Here is a 25,267-nt window from a genome sequence, read left to right as displayed (position 1 = left end):
GATAACCTGTTCCTGCTAAAGGTCACTGATACCTTGACCTTTGACACTATCAGCCCTTTATTCAATATGGGTCATCTACCTGTCAGGCCCAACCTTCATGTCAAAATGTTAAAATGTAAGGTCACATAAAGGATATATTATGCTTATAAATAAAAACCTGTTTTATCTGTGTAAAATGTTTTAAAAGTGTATATTGAAATTTGATTATGAGTTTTGACTAAGACAGGGATAATTCTAAGTGGGCGATTTTTTGTTTGTGATTTTTAGCATGAAAATTCTCTGAATCGCAATGAAAATTTATCTTAACTATGTGATGTATTCTCACATTTGCTCACAATTTGTGTTCTTTGTGCTGTTTTGTTTTTGTTTGACATCAAATTATAGCATTGACTTTACTTGTTGTTTATCAAATTACTCCATCTTCTTGCAATTTCGAATGCTTTCTGAAGACCTCACTTAGAATAATCTTTACAAATAAATTTCACCCTGCGAGGTATTCGTATGGATGGTACATTTAGATTCCCACAGTCCATGTTATTCTTGAAGATAGTTTACATAATAAAAAAGGATACATTTTGTCTTCCTGAACAAAAAAAACCCCATAACATTATTATTAATATTGAGCTTATTAATATAATCTTGCATTTATTGATACAGGTTACCTTTTTATTCTTTGCATTAGGTTGCCATATAGCTTATATATTCTTAACTTCTGCCTTTAAGCAATAATATTTGATGCCTTTACTAATGATGTTTAGCAATGTTTTAGCAAGGCTAAACATCATAAAAAAAGCCTGGACGGCATTTAAGAATGATTATTGGGAATTAAATTTTCATTAATACCTATATATGTGAAACTAGTCACAATAATACGCGCACAAGGAACTTTTTTCAACATTTTGATTTTCATTTTGTTCCATTAACGCCACAAGTCGACTGATCCTTCATAGTGATATCAATGTAAAATATATTCTTAAATTGTAACTCCGAAATATTCAACACTCCTTTGTAAAATAAAGACTTAAACTATGTTATCGTGAACATAACAGTTCTTATGCATACCATTTGGCTATACCGAATTTTAAATCAATCGTTTTTATTACTTACAAAAAGCAGAAATGTAAAAGTCCATTCAAATTTCCGAAGTTGACCCATTTTCAAACTTTAAAAACTACTTTAAACTTGTTTTATAGAACACTTATACCAGTCATAATAATATTAAAGTGCACCTACATGTATCCTCTTTCATTTCCGATAATAGATATTGCAATATGAAGTCTTAAACGGCGTCCAAAATCAATACTCAAAATATAACGCGATTATTCAAATCGAAATGGCTGCCTACTGAATAAACTTAACAGAAAATAGCAATATGAATATACCTCATTTGCCACGCGAAAAGGATTATCATGTGTTTGTCTGCCACGTTAACGAAAACGTACACGAAGTGCGTACGATTGTTACAAATTTAGAAAAAGGAGGTGTAAAGTGTTGCTATGATGAAAGAGATTTTACTGCAGGACGTTCGATTTTGGAGAACATGCTTGAAAAAATCAATGAAAGCGTGCATATGCTTTTCGTGTTGTCGGAAGATTTTTCAAAAAGTCGCTTTGCAAAACATGAATTAGAAGAGGCAATACATCAGCAAATTAGAGAAGACTTCAGTATTATTCCTCTGAAAATCGAACCGTGTGATGTACCTCAGATACTGAAAAACAAAACATACATCGACTGCGAAAACGACGATATTACTAAAGTTCACCACAAAATTATCGAAGCTGTTATTGATAATGGTAAAGTATAAGTATATTCATTGATTTAAATCTTAGGCACATCAAAATTATTTTGTTTGTTTTAAATGGATCAACTATTCTAATTGTAGGATAAAATATCAAAGTGTGTTAGGTTTATGTATTGTTTAAACGTTGATATGACATTATAGAATTTTCTTTTTCTGAGTGTATGGTGGCTGATTGCTACTTTATCTTGTGTACACCTTTCCGCGGTAAAATGGCGACAATCCCCCCCCCAGCAAAAATGCAACAAGCGTCGGGGTATGAATTCGAAAATGTGCTATTTTGCAAAGCAAAGCAATAAAGGCAAAATAATTACGCTCGCTTGTTGCCAGGCAGAAAAATACAGCAGTAAGATTCCTTTTGATACCGTTTCTATAATGCCGACAGAAGAAGTGAAGCATCGCCATTTTGCACATTCTCTCCGCCATGTGTTGGATTTTTGCCCCATTCGCCGCGAAAAGGCGAAAACACGAAATGGCAGAAATCATTTACCATATGTTAGACATGCTATTTATTTCTATGTTGTAGGGCTTAAAACACAGATGAAAGCAGGTAAGTTAATAGCCTCGTTATTTATACGTTTACAGTGTAGTTATGTGAATTCTTGTTCATTGGAAGCAATCAAGGAATTGCCATTTCCCTAATTAACAGTAATTTGTGTTTAAAATTTCTTTTCACGAACGGACAGATATCTTTTTCTAAGACCAAATTACTCTTTGACATAATTTTCTGAATCAAGAGTGAGGCACTTAGTTTTGATTAAACCGAAGTTTCTACACTTGATTTAAAATACAGGTCTTGAAGTTGATGCTTTTACTCTTTCTTTTGCAGTCAAATTTGAGGACAGCTCAATATATATATACGCTGTTTTTCACAAAATCTCTAACAGTATTTTATCTCTGAAAAGCGCGCACTTATACTTACGACTTAAAGCAAAAATAACAGTTAACACACTTGATATAAACAGTTTACACAAGCAATATAAAACATATCAGATCCTTGTGAACAATACCGATATTACAATTATTTTATAGAACAATACATTTATAACATTATTACGTGTACGAGTATTGTAGATGACAGCGGTAAGATGATTTCAATTTCAATGTCAATTCAATCTGGATGCCTATCGATGCCGAAATATGAAATGAGATGTACCCCAGATGAAAGGCTTGAAATTTCTCGGAAGACTAAGGTATATAACCTGATATTGAAACATTTATAAACCAATGATTGTTGTCGTTTTTGAATAGAAACGTGTGTTTTGCAAATGCCTAAAAAGATGTTATACGATGTAATATTTCAGCTTACAGAAGAAGATATAAACGAACTCGAGAGCATCGTAAAAGAGTCGTACTTTATGAAAAACATTCACATCTACGACTTTTTTCCACATATAACATGTTTGCTCCTCGTTTTATATTTGATGTTGTCTCTGGCTGTAATGATGTTTATGGTCTACACAATGCTTGATACTTCAAGAACGGACAGTGCTTCAGGAGGGTTTGCGATCTTGCTTGTTAGTGTTATAAGCCCTGTAGTTGCGACTATATTATCTATGGGATGTTGCTGTTGGAAAAAACAAACAAAAAATGTAAACTTGATGGTAAAGGTAATTTCACTTTTACATATTTAGGTAATATTTACAGAAGAATACCACGTTTGTTTAGTTTGAAGTAAACAATACTGTATTATTTTTTTACACCGAACCTGTCAGCGTATTGCTCTCTATCATTCTAACACATTACAAATATAGTCTCCATTGTTAACATTCTTCAGAAAAAAAGACGAATCCTAAGTGAGAGCGCAGCCAGAATGAAATCTTTTTGTCTAAAACGATAAAACGGACACTATCACGTTTGATAGATGCAATTATTTTTGATTTTTGGACCAAATATAATTGAGTTTTATTACAAATTAGAAGTGTTTGTAACAACACATTTCCAGGCCAGATAGTCATTAAGCACACTTTTACGTATTGTGTAGTCCTCAAAAGCGCAGTGGTTAGCGTCCGGAATTACTTACATAGAGCATAATAATTTTGTCGTAGGTTCGACTTACTGAAACCTCGGTCTTTTTTATTAATTACGTCTACTTTGAAAGTTTAAAATCAATTCATTTTACAGACAGTCATATAGTAGCCGACCAAGCTCTTTTATTACATAACAAAAAGACAAGCACTTTAATAATACCTTCGATTCTATACACTAATTTAAAATTTCAGGCAACCAAGGCAGTTCAACGACAACTGTGGAGTTTTAATAGAAACTGCCAAGATAAAGATGCGATCGTTGTCTTCCAGTCGACAGTATCCTTAAATGTTTTATCATTAAATAGGATGGTTAATATTGATGCTCGTACTAAAATATTATTTAATAATGCAGGGAATTTATTTAAACTAATATTTTTTGTTGCCACATGACTTAAATATATATTTATATGAAATTTTTCACTTTTGAGCTCGTCCCTGTAGTTATATCCCAACAAAAGAAGTTAGAAGTGGGTATATTGAAGTCTACCTGGGTTGGTAGGCTCTCGATCGGTCCATTGCATTTTTTCTTATCCGGAACATTACGTGCAAACTAGTGGATGGCATTAATCAAACTTCATGTAATGGTATAATGAACATAATGTGAGGAAGTGCAGTGTACAGGAACCATACCTCTATTTAGCTAGTTACAAAGCTTCATTCCATTTTATTGCAGCCTTATTGCCCTTGGTTATATTTTTCCGAAGCATAACTTAAAAATAAATGGATGTTATAATAATAAATTTCATACTATGGCCACGCACAATGAAGTAAAGTGTGATAACGTAACCCTTTTCAGTAAATTACAGAGTAATTGCCCTTTGCTTCTGTTTTCATATCCGAAGTATTACTTACAAAAATACTGGATGGAATTTAATTTAAATTCATCTTATGGTAACGCACAATGAAAGGATGTGCAGTGTATGATAGCTATTATAGTATAACTGTATCACTGCTAATTACAGAGTTGTTGCACTCTTTATCAAAATTTTGTCAGGACAATAACTCTAAAACTTCAGAATGGAATTTAATTAAACTTTGTACAATAGTAAAACACAATGAAAATAACGGTAGTGTATAAAAACAAAAACTGTAATAATAACAGAATTATTGCTTCCTTTTTGCAAAATTTTGTCCGGATAATAACTTCCAAACTACAAAATGGAATTGAAACAAGCATCATAGTAAAGCTCAATGATTGAAAGTGCAGTGTAATGGAACTATAACTCATTTTAGAAAATAACTGAATTATATTTATTTTTTCATTGTAACTTTTTCTCGTTCGGAGCATTACATTAAAACAACTGGATGATTTTTTTATAAAACAACGTCCAGAAGTTATGCACAATAATAGAAAGTGCATTGTATGAGAATCATAACTATTTCTTGACTAATTACAGATAAATTGCCGTTGGAACTTTTCATTTTCTGCAGAAATTCATGGCGTTTAGAATACAATTTTTGACAGATGCAATGTATTTAAAAAATATTTATATTCTTATTAAGCACTTTATAATACAGGTTCAGTTCTACTTTAGCTAAAATCCACAAATGTTTGACGGATTTATTGCCTCTTTTCAAAGAATGAGTTTACCATTTCTGTGCCCAGGCGGCATTCGGGAGCATTTGTCACTTATGTGATAACTCAAGTTTTCATTGCATTATTGAATCTTATTAGATTTCAATAAAGTTAATTCTTCTTGGTCTTTCAAAAGCACGTCTTACTTCTGTAAAAGTACTTCCTGTTTACCCTGAAAGGCAATCCTTTGTCTCAAATTGAAAGTAACCATTTTGTCTTCTTGATAGTTAAATCTATTTTAGTTGGATCGTATTTTATTGTGTATTTTAAATATTTTTTTCGAATGCATTGCAATTTTAAACCAAATAAACTGTCAAAACGATAGTTAATTTTAACATCTAAGTTATTTTCCTCAATTCGTTCATAGCATATCGTTTGGTCAACGGCGACAATGAAGATAATCGTTATCAACTTGAGGAGATGCAAGGTAATTAAACATGAATATACAGTTCTACCTCTGACAAACATATGCTGATCCGGTATTTTAATAATCAGATCATGCAAGCCCGACGATATGGAATACATTCTTTGATTTATTACACCAGGATGTATCATTTAGGTCTATGATTAGTCAAAATATTCTTTTGAAAGGTCCAAAATACCCCTACAAATTTAAAACAACAGAGACTCCTAGTACAACAACCAGGTTGATCCCGTCTAACGTTTAATTCTTGATCCGTCCCTGACTTTTTAAATACATTGGGTGACATCCATTACGTTGAAACAAATGGATGTCACTGTGTGCGTTTGTCGTCAGAACTACATAGTTCAAAACACAAATTCAAGGAATATAACGCGATACTGAACATTATAAACATCTTTACTGACGTAAGACTTATTTTCAGGATCTTTTTATCCGAAAGTGTGAACAAAGGGAGGAGTTTCAAAAACGGCGCCGTGAAGGAGAAACGCTTAATGTATGTGATACACATGCTTGCATAATTAAGAAACAAACAAAACTCTGAATCATAATTATAATTGTTATATCTCCAGAAAAAATTTAATTAAACTGCGGTTTTAAGCTTGCGTGCGCTTCATCTCTCTTACCCCAGGTATTTGCTGAAATATTACAGGATTGATTTGTAGATTACCTGTGTGTTGTGCATAATATTACAGAATATAAGATTTTTTCTTCCTATATTTCTCAGGATTATGCCGATCGAATGATAAACTGGCTTTTGTGCTCAAAGGACATCTATTTGCTGGATAAACCTAGACAGCTGCAACGTGGACATAGTATGATAAATGGCGCACCGTGTATATGTCTTTTGTTAAGAGATAGCTTACTTTAGTGACACTTTTCTCGGTATTACGCAACTGCGTAAGAATAAAAGGAATAAAATCTGATTATCATCGAACTTATTATGGACGTGTTTGTTTTCATCAACATAAAATAACAATCAAATTAAATAAAATGGGCTTACATCTATTAATGATGGTTTCAAATTTATATAACATCCGTCGATCACATACACAAACTTGATTTTTTTTCTTTTTGCGAGTTTTTTTGTTTAGGTGTTACGACTTTACATTTTCAATTAACATTCTTACACAGTGGTAGGTGCTGATATTCTCAGGACATTCGCCCGCTAGAGGTTTGGGTGGTTTCTTTGTATACAACTGTTTTTTTATAATATCAGCAAAATAGTATCATAATTACATGATAAATATAATACCTCATCTAAGCAATACTTTCCAAAGTTTTTTTCCTATCAAGCTAGATTCATTATAAGTAAATTACAACTACAAATCAATGTACAATGCTGTTATTCCTATGTATATATTGCTACTTATATATTGCTACTTACAATTTTGCTATTTCAACGTTTACGATTTTTAAATTTAAACTCTTGAAAGAACTTACCGTTTAACAGTGGTATGTCAACTAGCGGAACCGTGCGGATTGCCCGTACAGCTGGGAAACTTGAAAACAAGTTGTTCACATAAGTATTGTTAATGTTATCACTGTTTTCAATGCTCTAATCCAATCTACTATTTGCAATTGTATGCATGCATAAGATATCAAACGGTTTTTTGTAAATACTTGTTCCAATATTTGATCATTTTAACATATACGCGTTTATTTCCAGGTCACTAGCTCATTTTTATTGGTTTTAATATGCTATGTACGTGGGTTATTTATATTGGAATATAGCTCATTGAGCTCATGTTTCTTGTTAACACATACCCGACTTTAAATAAAGATTATTGTATCTCTTTTATCTTGTATCTATCTATGGTTATGTCAGTATTATGTACATCGATCTTATTAAGTGTGCCAAACTGTTGGCGTCGATACACGATCACTTACAAATGCCTCCATTTGAACAATCGGTAGCAACGTAGGAGGACACCTTTGGTCGGTGGATTTTGTCGAAGACCGGCAATGTCTTTTTAACGCCTTTCATATCGTTTGCGAGCCTAATTCTCTGTTCACTGTTGTTTACAGACTTTATCGACATACATCATGCAAGTTCAGATAATTGACGGACATCTTGTTTCTATTGTTAAAGGTTCAGGCTATATTGTATTATCAACGGCTTCTAATTCAGCTAAACTATGACCACTGTTGGAATCACGACTATTCACGTTTCAACACAGTACGTATTTATTATATAAACTTCACACAGCACAAACTCTCAGTTAAGTTATAAAAGGCTACACATATTAATTATGTACAAAAATGATAATGCCTATATATGAAAATATTATTAATCTAAGATTAGGAAGAAGAATGCACGTCTTTTTAAGGACAACGGGAGACGAGTTTGTAACTTGACCATACATGTCTTCCCTATCATGAATGTTCGCAAGTCACAATTTTTCAAAAAGTAACGAATGCTCACAAAGTATATGACCGATCACAAAGTCAAAAACATATTTAAACTAAGATTCACCGTCCGCAGTTCACCCTGGTTATCAGCGGTACCGGACTGCGTAAGGCGGTTTTCTAATTATGTAAACTATCTTGGCACATCGAAGCCGCCGAAATGGTACATCTAGGGCCGTAATATGATCCTATAACGCCCTCAAAAATACCTTTAGGCGGTCGATATGCCAAAAGATGCCTTGCATTGAACAATATATAATAAAACCCAGCCTAAGTTTAGTGTAGCCATAGATATATTTTGTAAAGTTTCAAATACTTCTCACATTTTAAGGCAAACAGGTGAGCCAAGATGCATGACTTCGTACAAAGCTGCTGAATTGTCATTTAAAAGCAAGTCTGAACCTAGAATGGTCAGATGGACCCCGTCCTTAATCTTAAAAGGGGACTGTGTGTTTTACATAATGGCCACCAGAACAAAAGAAGATTTTACAGCATAGCTATTTATACTTTTGCGGACGGACTATGCTTTCACGTCGGAGTAATAGGGAAATCCCGAAGAATAATGCTATATCTAATTAAGTGACGTTTATCATTAAACAAGAATTAAAATAATATTTTTTTTCTGTTGACTATGTTTAAAGGGGTCTAACATTTTTAAACAACGGCCAGATTGCTTATTGCTTGATTTCACATTGTTCTTTATTGTTTCATTATTTTCTGAGGTTAAGGCTGCAGGCTGACAACCCCTTAAACTGCCCCTATATTAGGCTAAGGCTATACTTAAAGGGCTGTGTTTTGGCAAGCTGGAATAGAGAGAACAAATGGCAGATAGACTATTTCAGTCATTATTTTGATCAGGTATGAAAGTTGTGCATAAATGTTCAATTACAGTGTAAGTATCGGAGCAGGAGCCTTTATTATCGGTGCAAGAAAGAGCACCACAATTTTGTGAAGAGTAAAGGAACACAGCGGTTCTTCAAGTGTAAACAATGCAAAACACGCACCATCTGCTTTGATAAAATGCCGACAAAGGCTTGCAAGTACGTATATTTAAAAACATGCAACATATGCTTTATCAAAATGCTGACAAAGGCTTGCAAATATGTATCATGTTAAATACGCACCTTATACTTAATAAGATTCCAACAAAGGTTTGCAAGTATGTATCGTGAAAAACACGCAACATATCTTTTATTTGGATGCCAACAAAGATTTTAAGCGTGCAGTTTCTTTCCACTAGTTTAAAACTTATAACATATACAAAACATTTTTTCTGTTTTAAGAATCTATCTTTCATGTATATGTTGATTAATAAGTTGTGCTAATATCTTTATTTACAGGGATTGTTGGAGCCTCAACTTTGAAAGGGTGTCCATGTATCAGGTATTTAAGATTAGCTCGCAAATTAAACTGTCCCATAAGAAAATTAAAAAGCATCTGTTTCAGTATGAATATGCATTTTTACATTGAACTTTGTTTAGGTTGTATTAGACAAATATGTATGGACACATCTACATAATATCTAAAGAAACATACGGTATGCACAATATCTATAGCCACATATGCTCAACTTTGCAAAGACCAGGTTTTTTCTATTGAATGAAAAATAGTAATAATCAAATCCCTATACATTATTACACAGACTGTATTTGTTTTAATTATGTTTGGTATATTTTAGTTTGCTGTTCAAATATCTTTTATATGGAAATTGTTAGTTAAACGGATATAACAAATTATGGATACAAAACAAAGATATCAAAATGTTCCTATGATTTCATTATAAGCTGGGTTAACAGTATGGAAATGTTGTTTATATAGCTTGATCACAAATACTTTCACTATATCCCATGATTTTTATTCCAGAAAAAGAAAGGCCCAACATTGGAATCAAAGGAGCTTTGTCTACGTGGAAACGAGCAGAAATATTTGGACAGCCTTGAGGGAAGTCCTTTCTCAATGCAGGACTGTTTGGAGGAAAGTCTTACATACCCTGGACTCCATTTTAGCACATTAGGCGACTTGATATCAGTGATTTCATTGTGTGTGAGTGTGTTTATAATTTAGACAGAGGTAAGTGCTTAAATATGTAAAAATGTAATTATATGAAGAAAGTGACAAACAGTTGGTATAACTGACAACAAGTTGTAAGTGCTATATTCCTTAGCCACATGTTTATGTTAGATATAAAAATGAATTAGCTAATCAGATCAGAATAGATCGACATCCTTGATTAAAAATTTGAGGCTAAAGGTCTACAGACTTCACAACCGTGAATCGAAATCAGGTATCATCAGACCTTCTTTTTGACATGAACTGTTAAAACAATTAATGCGCACAGTTACTCAAGGGACGTATGGTGTTATGCGCTTTAAAAAGTGCGAATTAAACTACTTCTTTATTGAAATACATTTATAAGATTGCAATGTCATGTAAATTTTAAGCAACCCGAAGTCTCAAAGTTAAATTTCGGTGAGAAACCGAGAGAAATAGATAATTATGCAGAAATTGGAAATATGTTGACCTTATTTAATTTAACTACTACAAATAGTGAACTGTCCTCGGCCACTGTCTAGTTTCATTTAATTGACTTGACACTAGCAATGCACTTGCGAAATGAAAGTAATATTCATATATCCTAGTACAGCTATGTTTATCACACGCCGGGTAATCATTGGAGCCATAACGTTTTGTTATGTGGTGAAAATGCTCCAACGCGTCTTCCGTTATAGTGCCAATGAGTGGAATATGGATGTAAACAGTGAGTATGGTTTCTTATTTTTCATTTTTAGAGGTTTATACGAGTGAATTAAAAAAATTGGAGAATGGAGTTCCACATAGGAATGGCCATGAGTTGTTCTAAAGGTAAAAGTTCTGAATAAAATTTAATATCTGATCGTCTAGAACTTGCATAACTTGCTAGACATTAGTGTTGACAACGTAAAAATCTGGATTTTCGTGAGAATTGTTCACATACCTTAGGTTTAAGCATTTTCTTTACATGTGTGTGGCTTTTTATTGACAAAATCACTCCGTAGCTCAAAATTTGCAAGAAAGGGTATTTTACAGTCAATCACCTAAATTAACAAGAACTCCCTTGCCATCTCAGAAAAAGAGATTCCTTGGTTTGCATTGGATGCTTTCTCTTTTGTGGGTAGATAATTCAGCATGTATTTTCGGCAAAAAAGTGCTCGTTTAGTAACTATCTTTTTTCCAATGCTGCAAGGGAGGAATCTTTTTTTCTGAGATGGCAAGAGAGTGCTTGTTTATTTAGGTGAATGACTGTAAAATACTTTTTCTTTTCTGAGCTACGGAGTGATTTTTTTTCTCGACATGAATAGCCCCGCCTCCTTTTCCCTTTAAAGACACCAATCTGTTAACACAATCGTTAGATTTTGCCTTAAAATACTTGGAAATACATAATTAGAATCACGACGACCATTTGCTTTAAGTAATCATTTATTAGACACCAAATGAACCTTAAAGTCCGCGAAGCTGTGTGGTAGTAGGTCATACTTTAAAAAGATCGAAAATAATATTAATTAAGTTAATTGTTAAATTGCTACAGTTTTTTCACAATTCGTTTCCTACTAAATTACTATTCATGAGTACAAGAACCTATTGATTGGCACCACAACGTTCCGAAAATCGAGCGTAGTGCAGCAAGTATAAGAAATAAAGTTCTAAAATTTGTAACGCGGCAACCTTCTCCAGACAGCTGTTGACACAGTGAAAATATAAAATATACATGTTATATAATAATGATGAAAGTTATGTCTACATGAGTTCCCTTCCAACGCAATGTTCCATTAGGACAGGTATCGAAACATTATATTAACGAGTCATCTTGATACGTCTATTTTTTGGCAATACGAAACACATGCATTGTTATTCAAAACTCTATTGGCTGGACGTTGCCCAACACAGACCTTATTTCTTATGTTATTCATACCGTTGACGCAATCGAGATGAACACCTATGTCACTATCGCAGGTTAAAGGTTTATCGTTATGGAATGATTCTACACACGTTGTCTTGTAAATGTATATGTGATCCTCTTGGTTGTCATTGGGCATTTCAGGAAAACATTGCAAAATAATGTCATCGAATTTAGTGTTGAATCTGAACATTTGCAGATGCATATACATTGTAAGAGGGAATACTTGAATATAGTAATGCAATACGCGAAGAAGCACGACATTGCATAAAGTTCAAAGCTTCCTCTCTGAATTCTGCGGTGATTTTTATTATGTACATGTATCACTTCTCCACGTCATATTGCCAAATTAAATTATTTGATTATGCTTAAACTTTTTATATCTCGAAATCAAAAAGGTTTCTTGAAATAAAGATCAGTTTAGTTTTAACTAACACCTTCCATTAAAGGACCTGCGGGCAGTTCTGTTTTAGATAAGTTTAGTTCTTAATCCGCTACGTATTGAATTAAAAAAAGTGAAAGAAATTTTTGTCTCAGTTACTGGCTGCCTTCACTGGTTGCGTTGACGTAGTTATGGTTTTCTCCTCTTCTTTATTATATGAAATCACAACAAACACTGTAGATTATAAAGCTTCTACGGTATTGGCTATTATCGATATATTTTAGCTCGTCGGATTTTTCTTGGTTGTGTCCCAGCAGCATATTTCGCATTTAGCGAGTTTTATTGCCACGATTGTAGCATCAAGTATGAGTTAATGTAACCGATGTGCAATTATGACAATTTTGTACATCTGGCGGGGTATGGAAGGGTTGTAGGTAGAGAAGCAATATATAAAATTTATTCCGAAAAGTATATTATAAAAAACTCTTTTTATGACCTGGACAGACTGCAAAATAGTACATTCAACAACCAATTTCAGTTGAAAAGAAGAACAAAAATATAAACTGCAACAACTTAATCTATAATAGTTATTCGGTCAAATTTCTTATAGATGAGTTATCTGTAAACACCATCCTTTCAAAATATACCAAACTATATGAAGCAATAAGGTATCTTAATTTAACATTAAAACCAATGATTTGCGTTATGACCCAGGCAACGTTTTATTTCAATATCTAGAACCTGTTATAGTTAAAGCCAAGTATTTGCACAACTATGTAGACATAAAACAATGAAAATAATCTGAATTATCTCACTGATGAAAGGTATTGAAGTTATGTTGGTGTTGTCTCTAGAGAGTCAACAACAGCTACTTTATTTTCTTTACGGTATTGTGTTCAGAAGAAATGAAGTTTTATTTCTCTCTTCTTCTGTTCAAATGCAGACACAAATGTTTCATAGTTGAACGAACAGGCAACCAATTACAGAATAAGTTCTAGTTCCTGAGTCGGTTTGGTTTTTCAAAGTTAGATTAGGTAAGGTCAATCCAAGAGCGAGGTATTGCAGTAAATAAAAGTCAGATACCCCTCTCGGCGAGTACTGACAATCCTTTTACGTCCAATCATTCAACATCTTTGTTTACAAATAAGAACAGAGTTGAATTGAAATCATTCGATTTTGTGGAGAAATTTCAATAATATTCATTGCTTCTTTTGGGGGATTTTCTTCTGAAAATAGGTAATTTCAGAGGCTAAGATACATACATGGGGATATAACAAATACTATGGCAACAATGTTAGTCCAAACAAAATATGAATTCATAGATGAAACATGTCAAATCTATAGTAACTGTGATAATAAGTCATGATATGTGCAACATCTACTTTAGCGGTATATATTTACGAGAACCAGATCAAAATAAATGATTATAGTAAACAGTATACAATACAGACGATTTCAATGTAAAAGGAGGAAACACCCCTTAAAATTTCTTCTGTGTCCAAAATATGTTTTATAAAGCCGTATATCAATGCAATTTAAATCCTATTTTCGCCATAATTGTGTCAACAGTTCATACAATTCATACAACAAACTTTTCATCGATAACATCAGCAAGGATGGAAGAAAAATATTCCGTCCGCATTAAAAGAACCACATCTGTAGCATCGAAAATGAACAGCATACCCGTCATCAACGACATCAGTATTCCCTTTTGTTTGCTCTGTAGATTTGCATTTCAGTTCGGTATTTCTCTGTATGATTTTAAGAGCATAGACTGTCTTGACCTCGCCAGTTAACCCAGATGTTGCCGAGTACAGGCCATTGTTTGGACCGTATGTGTCGGGTGCCTCGAACTCGAATATGCCATCGCTTCGGTTAACTTGTGTAAAGGGTAGATCGTCTGATTTGTCAACGACGTTACAATGAATTTCACTTTTTGGATATCTAAGAACAATTTTAACTTCAGTTTTATCAAACCTGTTTTCAAATCCCGGATCGTACATTCCGCTACATTTGTACTCAACGCAGAGTATATTTTTACTGTCGTTAACATCTATGTCGTATTCTAAAGAACCAAGGTATATATTTGCTATTTCAGACTCATTCCCACCATAGCTCGTTACTTTTAAAGAGATGAATTGGCCGGGATCGAGTTTAAATCCATCGCGAAGGCTTACTTTAACCTTCGCTTTACAAACTTTGTAGCCATCCTCTACGTATTTAGGTTGATCCCTGTATGGATACCATGCTAGACGACAAAGGGGCTCTTTCTCATCAGGAGGACTTGAAGCATACTGAGAACAAAACTCTACAGGTATATATCGAGATGGACCAGTGTACCCATGGTAAAATTGCAAAGGGTTAGATGAAGATTGTATACATACATTCTCATCGTCATAAAATGGCCCATTTGATGATGACTGAATTGATATTTTGATTGCTTTTTCGTCTTCTTGTATATGAAAATACTGTCCTGTGTTGATGGCAGGGCCAGCGGCATAGAGATGTTCATAATTGGTCCTGCTGTTGTAAAAACTGGATATGTACATGTTAATACTTTGATCACAACCGACCGGTATACATTCGTCGTCGGGGTGCCTAACATAACCGTAGATCGTTGTGAGTATCCCATTTGCAGTTGATAGCATTTCAAGCTCATAGTTCCTTTCAGGGTCGTTAACATCGAGTGTTAGGTTCCTATCCTTGTAAAACCGGGTTTTAAAATAACAAACTGTTTCATAATTGTCTCTTAGCTGATCAATATTGAACCATTTATAATATTCAAAGTCAGATAAATTAATATTCCCAATCCACTCCGTAGATAATTGTCGTTTCTTTCTTCTTGAAGATTGAGAATAAATACTTATCTGCTCCCAAACGCCTGTGTCTGTGTTTAAACTCCACAGTTGAAAATCCATATCTAATATGTCAGGTGAAGTATTTACCGGAAATTTGATTTCTATTTCCTCGCCGAGTGATAAGGGGTTTCCTCCGTTATCTCGAAAATATAGATTAAAAACGCCTAACGAGTCAAGATTATTTGTTTCACCTTCAGCGTCTATTGATCTGAACACTCCTGGCAACTGTTCTATATTAGATGTGTTTGATGTATCTAAAAAAGTAAAGCTTGCAGAAACGGTACCATTATAGTATTCACCGTTCTCGTCATAAAATGAGCCCGCCGGAATTACTATCTCAGCATTAGGCGCATGCGTGTTTGATTCTGAGCGTGCATTAAGCGTGTTTTCAATCGAAGCATCAATTTCTATGGGTGAAGCGACCGGAACTAGATTAACTTCAACTTTCATTGTTCCACTAAAGCCCTCAGATATAGCTATTCGTTTAACGGCGGGCAGAAACTGCTTGTTGTACTTATCCACCAAATTCAAAGTTAGTGGAGATGCAAATGCGTCTACAGTGACAGTGAAGTAACCCCTCTTATCGGTGTAAGAATTAAACTCCCCATTGACATATACATACAGGTATTTGACAGGAGATTTATCAAGTGCCGAAAGAGCCGTTCCAGATATTGTGAATGTGTTTGATGAACAAGGTCCACATCCACATTTGTTTACAACGACAACTTGCATTGTGTAACCTGAGCATTGCACAGTTTCGAGTTTTGATTCTTTTACGGAGCAGCAAGAATGTGAACCTTCGCCGCAAGTCTGAACATCTATTGAACCATTTTGTCGACATGTTTGTGCGATGCACTCGCCTACCTCGAACGTTGCTGTATTTGTGGCCTCTTGGACACAGTCGCTTGGAAGAGCAAATGCTTTTTGTCGCAACGACTTTGTACAGAAATCATCAGGAGTCTCTGAAAATCAGATATATTTGTATGATCATTAACACTTTCATTTATATCTGATGAAAACCGTGACACTGTCATTTACTAGATTTTTGTAAATGACAGTATATCATTTAAATATAAGGCTTTTTAAAGAAAATTCATTAATACTCCGAACCAAGAACGATTAGATAGACATACAATAGTCTATGGCTCACTTGATAAATATATATACATATCTTTAAGTATACTTCATATTACTTCTCTTAAGTTTTCATAGAATGTGCAGTATCATAACTGATTCAGTGTTTGATACTCAATACATATGATTTTGTGTCAAATAAGCCCGCACTAATACAAATATTCCGTCGAACACCTTATAACCGCGAATTATACCTCCACCAGAGAGTTGTAAATATGTCTATGTGCATTCGTGATACGGGGGTTATGATCAAACTACATGTATATTAATAAAGCCTTCATGTTAACCCCGATTGAGCGACATCACTGTTTCTTTCATAGTCAGTTGTAAACTACAAGGGTACTCTGGTTAGAGTTTTTCTTAGTCCTAATAAAATTGCTTTAAGACATTTCAATAAGCATGAGAACGTCAAAGTGCAATGCCTACTGCTTTGATAATATAATTATACTGGAAACAAACAAGGATATGGGTTTTTTTCACTTTATTATCATCAAAACGTACAGCTTTTATTATATGAATATTTTATCCAATTTTCTTGCATTACCTCTGATTTGAATGTTAACTGCTGTCGACATTATGGCTCCAGCAGGGCTATTTGCGCGACATTGATATTGTCCGGAATGTGTTTCACGAACATTATCGATATTCAATAGGGTTGCGTTTGGGTACAAGGCTGTGTCTAGAAGCTGGGAATTCTGAAACCTATAAAATGCATGAAATAAGAAAATGAGCAAAACAGAGACATTCACAATTGTAACTAGGAACTATTAAACTTCCGCATGTTTATTTGTTGTTCTAAGTTGAAAGAGGAGCGCAGGGTTAATAAAATATAAAAAGCCTATTCATATTTCGAAATGAAAGTTGCAACAGAGATATTGAATTTTCAGTTAAGGTGTTTGTACCAACCATTCGTAGTAGTCTATTTCAGGAAGTCCATCAGCTTGGCAGCACAGTGAGAGGGATTCGCCAACAAGCCGCTTCTTGCTCATCGGTGTCTGGATAAAGTGAGGGGTCACTATAAACATAAAAAATCATATCTAATTTTATTCAATTTGATAAACATGCCATAAGGAGCAGTTTTATTACCATATTCAGTGTCTCAAGATTATTTAATTGTTTAAGCTCGTGTAAGTCTACTTAATATTACAGGTATAAAATTCATGACAACTATAATATTTCCTATTTAAACAACATCTGCAAACAACAAAGGAATGCATTTTAATTTTGAATAGGAATCAAGTTAAATTGCAATAATATTGTGTTCGTCGATCATCACCATTTTAAACAAAAATTTCTACGTTGGCTTGTTTTGGCCGTTTTGTTGTGTCAGTGTTTCGGAAGGAAAGGTGTTAGCACGAAAACGCCATGAATCGTAAATGGTGACATTTGGCGAGTCCAAAACATGACATTCAAGTTAAGGGCGAATGCATACTATATGAATGTATTACGCTTTAGCGTTAAGGAGCACAAACATAGACTTTTTGAAGCGTGTTTTCGCACTCCATTCGTTGTCTTCTTTTCAACGCGAAAAACGTAAACTCACGACAATAACAGTTTGCGGCTCAAAATGACGGACAACCGGACCAGTACATATTTCTATGTCACCATTCAGTCTTCTGGTAGGAAAATGCAAGTAATTATCCATCAACATGTACATTTCAATACATGGATTCACATTTTGCGTAATGATAGTTCAGTCGTATGTTTGAAAACGACAGGGCGAAAATAAATTAGCATAATGTCAGGATTGTCCATGCGGCAGGTGAATATAATTAGCACCTAGATAATGAGACGGAGGTTTGTGAGGTGAAGGCAAGTAAACAATAAAAAGTCGTTTATCCGATAACGCAGAAAGACAATTTTACATGTCGTGTTTTCGACCACAAGTTAGAATTCGTCGTCGGTATCAATGCCACAATGTATACTTTCGATCTTAAAGAAATTTCAAAATAAACATGTTATTACCGATTTTTGAAATGTTCAGAATGTTATATTCTGTTGTTATCTGTGTCAAAGAGTCGTTGTAGCCATCTTTCTTTATGATGATGTCTGTACCAGTACATGTGGTATCAAGAATGAAAAAGCCTGTCGAATTTGTTATTGCCAATGGTCGTGTCGGGGCGGTAGCAGCGAAAATTGATGCTCCGGACACTGGGTTTCTTGAAGAAGTTGCTAGCACGCGTCCTTTGGTTGTTAAAGAACATTCACACGTGTCACATTCCCCATTTAGTGTCCCAACAGAACAGGTTTTGGAACAATCTGCAATAAGTTTATAATTTTACGTGTCTTAAATCTAAAATTCTAGTTGTGAATATTTTTCAAATATGAAATTGAAAATCTTAAATAGTTGGAAGAGCAAACCTGGACAATCCCAAGTCGAACATGTCTGTTGCTGCGAATTTCCACCAACACAATCGATGTCGGAGGGATCGTTCTTTTGGCATTCTCGTGTACGCGTTTGAGCACCGCCGCCGCAGGTTACATCACAAGCGCCCCACGAAGCCCAGGTCATCCATTTTCCAAAAACTGAACCATTACAGATTCTTAATCAATAGCATTGGAATTTAACTTAAATATATGACTATATTATCTTAACTAATGTTTGAAATCAATACTATTTGTTTCGCGTATTTCTTTCATACTTAATCATATACAATGTATTTTATTTCGAGCATAACAAGGAACACACGATCGTTTTGACAGTATCGCTGAGGCATGTGTGATTTGTATATAAACCTTAGTCGGTAGTCTTAGTCTTAAATTGGGATTATTGAGTTGTCTCAATCACGTTTGGCAATAGGTAATGTTGCTACCACATTCAAACCTATAAGAAAAGTTATTGTGATATATTGTTTCCTTGCATAAAGGACAAGTGCTGCCGGACATGTGGGTCACGACGTGCTAGAATGGGGCATGGCATAAGCGACTCACCCGCCAAATTAAAATATTGCTATTTGTATTTATATGCATTTCAATTCATGACATTTCAAGAAAACAACATAACAAAGATAAATACATGAACACAAAAATACAAGATTACAAGATGATCAAACTCTAAATATGCGATGTTCTTTGACGTCAACTGTAATTTTAAAATATTGTGAAGAAATATACAATACTGTATTTAAACCTAAGTGATAAAACAAATTTAAAGAAATTGATACGCAGGTAAGAATCAATCATGTGTTTTCGTTTCCGTTACCGATGAAAATATCCGACAAACCGGTCTTGCATGTAACTTAAGGTCGGAAGTTTTCCATTTGCGCCGGAAACACATGATACTCTAATTGGATAACGAATATTTCCGAATTAAAGATAACGTATTTTGTTGAATATCATGTAAAAGCAGTGAATTTATAAATTTAGATATTTTTACCGCTTTATATATAAATTTTGATTCCCGTATTGCCGGACAAAAGTTGTTGAACGTTCACCGTGCAAGGTTGAAAACCATTTGAAATGACAGAAAAGGTCATGGTCACAGTAAAGTATTAATATCAATTGTTGCAGCGCAACTAAATATATTGCTTTCTGTTATCAGAAGATGAAATAAATTTCGATCCTACACCAAGTTCAATAATTTTCATGTATAACATATATACGAGTACGCAAAATAATGTGATGTAGCTACCAATACCTGGACAAGGAGATGAAGTACAGATCTCTGTTTCTATGTAGTCGCCGCTGCACGGACTTGCAATACATTGGCGGTATCGCTTGTGGATCCCTGATGCGCAGGTAGATGAACACCGAGTCCATTCACCCCATAGTGACCATCTTACGGCTGCAAATTAATAAAAAACAAAACAAACCTTTTTATATGTTTTGACATTGCTATAGCACAATTACGTATTTTACACACGAAAATTGATTGTAATTTGAAATGACAAACGTCATTTGGACATGCAACAAAGAAAACAGGTATTTCACGACATGACCCTTATAAAACATAAAAATACCAAACTTGGATTTATTTCAACAAACACACATTTTATCATGTAGCTTTAATAAAATGTTTCACACTATTACTGTTATATAATCGGTAAACTGACGAAATGTCTGAACTTGTTAAAACCAATGACCGATGACCAATGCATCAAACAATCACATTCTCCGGGGCTTCTCTGATTGCATGCATTACCAAACAACATGGTGTTGGCCTGCCTCGGTTGGGAACCCCGTTTTCGAGCGGCAGTTCAACCCGGGAACTCACGTCGAGCATCACGGGCTTTGCACATAGCTCGGATGGGCTCGTAGAGCAGGTAGATAGGCATCCCTTCAGACTGGCTCAGAAGTACAGGAAAGTATTTGCAAAAGCAAGCAGGTTGGTTTTCGGTGGCACGTATACCCATTTCGCTTCGACTGATTTCAACAATCTAGATACCGATGGAAGACCCTTTGTTTCGGCCGAGAATTTGCTAGGAACACTCGAGTCTGTCAACGCCACGAGTAAGTACAAAAACGAGAACGCCATGACGACAGAGGCAGACTGATTACGATCTGTTCTCGGGATTTCGCCCGGCCTTAGCGCCGGCAACGTATTCCAAACAACTCCCGATGGTACGAGTTATTCATTCCATCGAGATGATGAGCAATTAAAAATATGGGCTTGATTCCGGAGAAGGGACATAAAATACGGCTACCACATCCATGCGGGCAAATTACCTAATCACAACACGGGGATAAAGTGACGGAAAGTTGAAATACTTGACCATTTCGGTGTTTCGTATACTTTAAATCATTGCTTTAATGTCCGTTTGCTTTTTGCACTTGTTGCATTTGCGTACAAACTGCCTCGAAATAGTCTTGCTAACTAACTTCCTTTTAAATAAACAGGCATTCATAAACACGCGTAAGGTTTTTGCGTAAGTGTTTTCAACACAACTGCTGGCGGGAGGGCCGTGCGATCGACAATCATGTGCTCCTATACCGTGGCATATTTGTTTAGTAATTTAACTTTTCATGATATATTAGTTATAACTTGGTTAGATTGACAATGTCGCCGATATAGATCACCTTTAACATTTAGTTTGCCGATAATGGTAAAGTTATAAAGCATAGTTTGAGTTCTAAAGCGCACTTAAATGAACGTTAACAATGATACGGGTCGTATGAAATCAAACATAAAAACCAGATACTCTTAAGTCTTATACAATATAAAATACGAAATATGGGCATAAAGTTAATTCTATAAAAAAACAAAGAAGTAATAAAATAGGAAAGAAAAAAATGGTCGACACCATAATTCAAGTCCAATATCTTAATCCAGTGAATAAAGTGAATAGCTCAGCCACAGTTTTGCCATCCCTTCAACATGAACCCCAAATAAAAATAGATTTGGCTATAAAGAATGACAAGGTTGCTACTGCCCCGCCCCAAGAAAAACGCTGGCTATATTGTAAGTCTAAAATGGCAGTTTTGTTGTAAATTTTGCCTTCTTTCTTGACACAAAATGTTCACTAAGACACTTTGAGCAGGTGCGCGCGCCGGTAGCGCCGCCCCTCCCCGTCCAGAATCCTTAAGAGGACTGGAGTAAAAAAATCCACGACTTTAACTTAGTTCATAGAGACTATAGGTCAGACTTCGACTTAAATTCATTGCTGTAGGTACATTCTTTGGAAGATTCCTTTTTGTCAACATTTATTGCAATCACGTACCATTAATAGGGGAAGGAAAAGCCTTCAGTCAATCATTTATGTCTTTATAATCCAATGGAAATAAAGACGAATATTATTACCTGATAAATCTGTTGTCGAACCTGGTGTAACTATTGAAGTGTCAAATGTGTGTGTATCCGTTGTTGTAGTTGGTATGCTTGTACTTTTGCTTGAAAGTGTACTTGTGCTTGTTAAAGTGGACGTCGATACTGTTGATGAAGTAGAATAATTCTTATCAGACTTTCGCGAAAGCAGAACATAAGTAACAGCCGCAGCTAAACAAAGTATAGCAATAATTGCAATAAACAAAAATACTGTCTTCGTCGTGGTGGTGCAAAATCATTTTGGTGATGTTTCCCCAGCATTGGATGTACCTCTGTCTATATATAATGAGTTTTCAAAATGTGCGTTCGCATCCTTGCAATTGGGATCTATCGGAGCCCTTCTATCAATTACATTCAGATTGACAAACTCGTTTTGATGTTTAGGATGACACTCCCGTCCGTACTCCATGTTGCTTTGTTGACGACTAGCAAATGTCTCATTATATATATAATTTTGAACAGGAATACGTACCACCTTAACAACAAAACAAATCATTGAAAAACAATCCTTATTAATGTGTCATGAATTTCAAAATGCTATTTTTGATTGTTTTAAACCAGGAAGAACTGCAAATTAATTACCTCATTAAATCAAAACACCTTTTTCATTTATTAAAACAATGAATATACGTATATGCAGATGAATCATTGCTGACGTTATTGTAACTTAATACCCTAAAAGTGTTCACACTGCGCAATTTCTGAAGGGCGATGTCAGCTTACAATCAGATAGTATGCAATTGATGTGCTCAATTGTTTATTAAACAATGTTTAAAATGGTTATCTAGGTGTGTTTTTTGTTTAGCTAGTTTCTTTTCAATATAACACTATGGTATTAATACGTCATTATTCGTTCAAGGTCATACTATTCCTCCACGTTCAGAGGGAACATTATTTATGCTTTACTTTGAAAAAATTGTACCTTTGTCTTACTGAAAAAAACAACAACAGACGCTTGCTCCACGGGCTCTTGGTCTTATTTAAATGTACCAATTGTACAGAGCAGTGACCCTTTTACATACGTGATAGGTGTGTTAAAAAGTAACGGTTTTACATATCGACTTAATAATTTATTTTATCAATGTTTTGTTTTGTTTTGCTTAAGTTGTTATGTTCTGTTCCAGACACCCCTGGTTGTGTCTTTCATGTTTCTTGACCTAGACTGAAAGTTGACTGAGAAAAGGAATTCAGTAGACTTGTCATGCTCTACAAAATGCATTATATCCATGTTGAGTCAACCATAGAACTTTTAAGGAGATATATCACACAACAGTTTATGCCAACGTCTGCTATCAAAAGGACTGTGTGGAAGTTGAACAGCCTGTCGGCAGAAATTGTTTCAGCACTATCAATTGATTAATTGTGATCTGAACAATATTTTTCATAATTTCAACTTTGTAACTAAAGAACATACATTTGGAAAGTACAATTGCATGGTTTACCCACTACTTCAACACAATTTAAAGGTATAAACATTTTTTCTTACAATTTTCGTCTGTGGTTTTCGATGTTGTAGTAGTAGTAGTAGTAATATTTTCCGTTACTGCCAGTGTGGAAGTCAGCTCAGTGGAAACATCCAGGGGTCGAGGCGACGCCAATTTGATGATTGTTTCATCTATTGAGGTTTGTGAAATCACTACAGCCACAACAGCCACAGATGCTAGTAAAATCGCGACAAACGCGAATATCCATATCTTTTTTTTCGTGGTGTTGATTTCCGTTGGTGACGCATTGGTGTCGATGTGCCTGGACTCATTTTCATTTGTATTCCGATAGACCTGCTCCGATATAGCGTTAAGCTCAACACTACTTAGTTCAGTGTACGTGTGATCGTCTCTTGTCTGGAAAAGATTGGTATAGTCTTCTTCACTAAGTCCTTCAAGTTCATTCCCCGCAGGGCATTCTCTTCCGTGGTTCATGCTGTCTTGTGTGCCATGCATTACTTACTATACATACACAAGTCGCTCATGGGTTGCTTATAAAGCTTTTCTGTTTTACCTGAGGTAACCCGGAATATATTGTCTTACTGTCTTCATTGTTCACATTTAGATTTTTAAAGTCTTGACGAATGTATTCAATTTTAGAAAAATATCGGGCTTTAGGCGTTTTATAAAATCATGGGAGTATCACTTATGTTAAAAAGATATTGAGCGAGATGTATTGACATTACTTGAATTATCACAAGGGCATCGGACACGTACTATGAATTTGCCCATTTTACAATACTTACTTATGAAGAATGATATATGATATATATATATATATATATATATATATATATATATATATATATATATATATATATATATATATATATATATATATATATATATATATATATATATATATATATATATTATATGTATGTATTATGTTAACTTTGTGCATCTATGCCGATCGACCTTTAATATTAACAATTTAAATACACTGTAGCATTTTTCATACAGCTGTAAAGAGGTAAAGTTTTAAAGAATTAACCACAGTATATAGTAACCTTTCAAAACATACATGAAATAAAACAAATTTACATTAATCGAACCGTCAATATTATTGAAGTGTTTAAAAAGTAAAACAATATCGCTAAATGTATATAGTCTACATGTATTATCAATTATATACTTTAATAGGATAAACCGCATGTAGCATGTACTGATAGTCTCTGGTGGCAACAATTAAGCCTCAATTAACAATGAACTAGTTAATAGGTTTATGCAATTAAGAAGTTTACTGATATAATGCACGCATATACAAACTATTTTCTAGATGCACGGGGTCGTGGAAAAGATATTGAATTTGATCAAATTGAATCAAATGTATAGTTTAGATTTGATATTATATGTAAGAGTCAACAAGTTATTCAAACATTTAAGAATCCACAATGTTTGATCCCATGATATTTTGCACTCATTGAACTCATGTCTTAAAGACTGTGAGTATTTAAATTTATCTCTTTATTATTATGAT

At 34.4% G+C, this 25,267-nt stretch overlaps 2 protein-coding genes across 4 annotated transcripts; one reads left to right on the top strand and one right to left on the bottom strand.

Moving 5' to 3' along the window:
• The first annotated feature begins 1,305 nt into the window (after nucleotides 1-1,305).
• On the top strand, nucleotides 1,306-7,603 carry LOC128217987 (uncharacterized). Of its 2 annotated transcripts, XM_052925475.1 has the most exons (8): nucleotides 1,306-1,793; nucleotides 2,325-2,348; nucleotides 2,873-2,991; nucleotides 3,103-3,408; nucleotides 4,021-4,104; nucleotides 5,772-5,831; nucleotides 6,250-6,321; nucleotides 6,553-7,603. In XM_052925475.1, exons 1-8 carry the CDS (start codon nucleotides 1,373-1,375, stop codon nucleotides 6,694-6,696), a joined length of 1,230 nt encoding a protein of 409 aa, XP_052781435.1. In that variant the 5' UTR covers nucleotides 1,306-1,372; the 3' UTR covers nucleotides 6,697-7,603. The 2 variants fall into 2 exon arrangements, with proteins under 2 accessions (XP_052781435.1, XP_052781436.1); XM_052925476.1 differs by lacking the exon at nucleotides 3,103-3,408.
• Nucleotides 7,604-12,999: 5,396 nt separating this feature from the next.
• On the bottom strand, nucleotides 13,000-24,229 carry LOC128217984 (cartilage intermediate layer protein 1-like). 2 transcript variants are annotated; one of them, XM_052925469.1, is made up of 8 exons: nucleotides 23,790-24,229; nucleotides 22,280-22,408; nucleotides 20,180-20,326; nucleotides 18,904-19,068; nucleotides 18,508-18,801; nucleotides 17,449-17,557; nucleotides 17,087-17,244; nucleotides 13,000-16,370 (listed from the first exon to the last, which is right to left on the bottom strand). In XM_052925469.1, exons 1-8 carry the CDS (start codon nucleotides 24,220-24,222, stop codon nucleotides 14,158-14,160), a joined length of 3,648 nt encoding a protein of 1,215 aa, XP_052781429.1. In that variant the 5' UTR covers nucleotides 24,223-24,229; the 3' UTR covers nucleotides 13,000-14,157. The 2 variants fall into 2 exon arrangements, with proteins under 2 accessions (XP_052781429.1, XP_052781430.1); XM_052925470.1 differs by lacking the exon at nucleotides 22,280-22,408.
• Nucleotides 24,230-25,267: the final 1,038 nt, after the last annotated feature.

This window comes from Mya arenaria, chromosome 14, assembly GCF_026914265.1.
Source record: "Mya arenaria isolate MELC-2E11 chromosome 14, ASM2691426v1".
Classification (NCBI taxonomy): domain Eukaryota; kingdom Metazoa; phylum Mollusca; class Bivalvia; order Myida; family Myidae; genus Mya; species Mya arenaria.
This window is presented reverse-complemented; position numbering and strand designations above follow the sequence as displayed.

Coding starts and splice junctions, on each gene's coding strand:
- LOC128217987 (XM_052925475.1), top strand. CDS start 1,373: ATGAATATACCTCATTTGCCACGCGAAAAGGATTATCATGTGTTTGTC. Junction 4,105..5,771: donor TCGTTGTCTTCCAGTCGACA/GTATCCTTAAAT, acceptor ATTCGTTCATAG/CATATCGTTTGGTCAACGGC. Junction 6,322..6,552: donor GTGAAGGAGAAACGCTTAAT/GTATGTGATACA, acceptor TATATTTCTCAG/GATTATGCCGATCGAATGAT.
- LOC128217984 (XM_052925469.1), bottom strand. CDS start 24,222: ATGAACCACGGAAGAGAATGCCCTGCGGGGAATGAACTTGAAGGACTT. Junction 22,409..23,789: donor GAAAACCACAGACGAAAATT/GTAAGAAAAAAT, acceptor CTTCATCAACAG/TATCGACGTCCACTTTAACA. Junction 19,069..20,179: donor TACTTCATCTCCTTGTCCAG/GTATTGGTAGCT, acceptor GTAATGGTTCAG/TTTTTGGAAAATGGATGACC.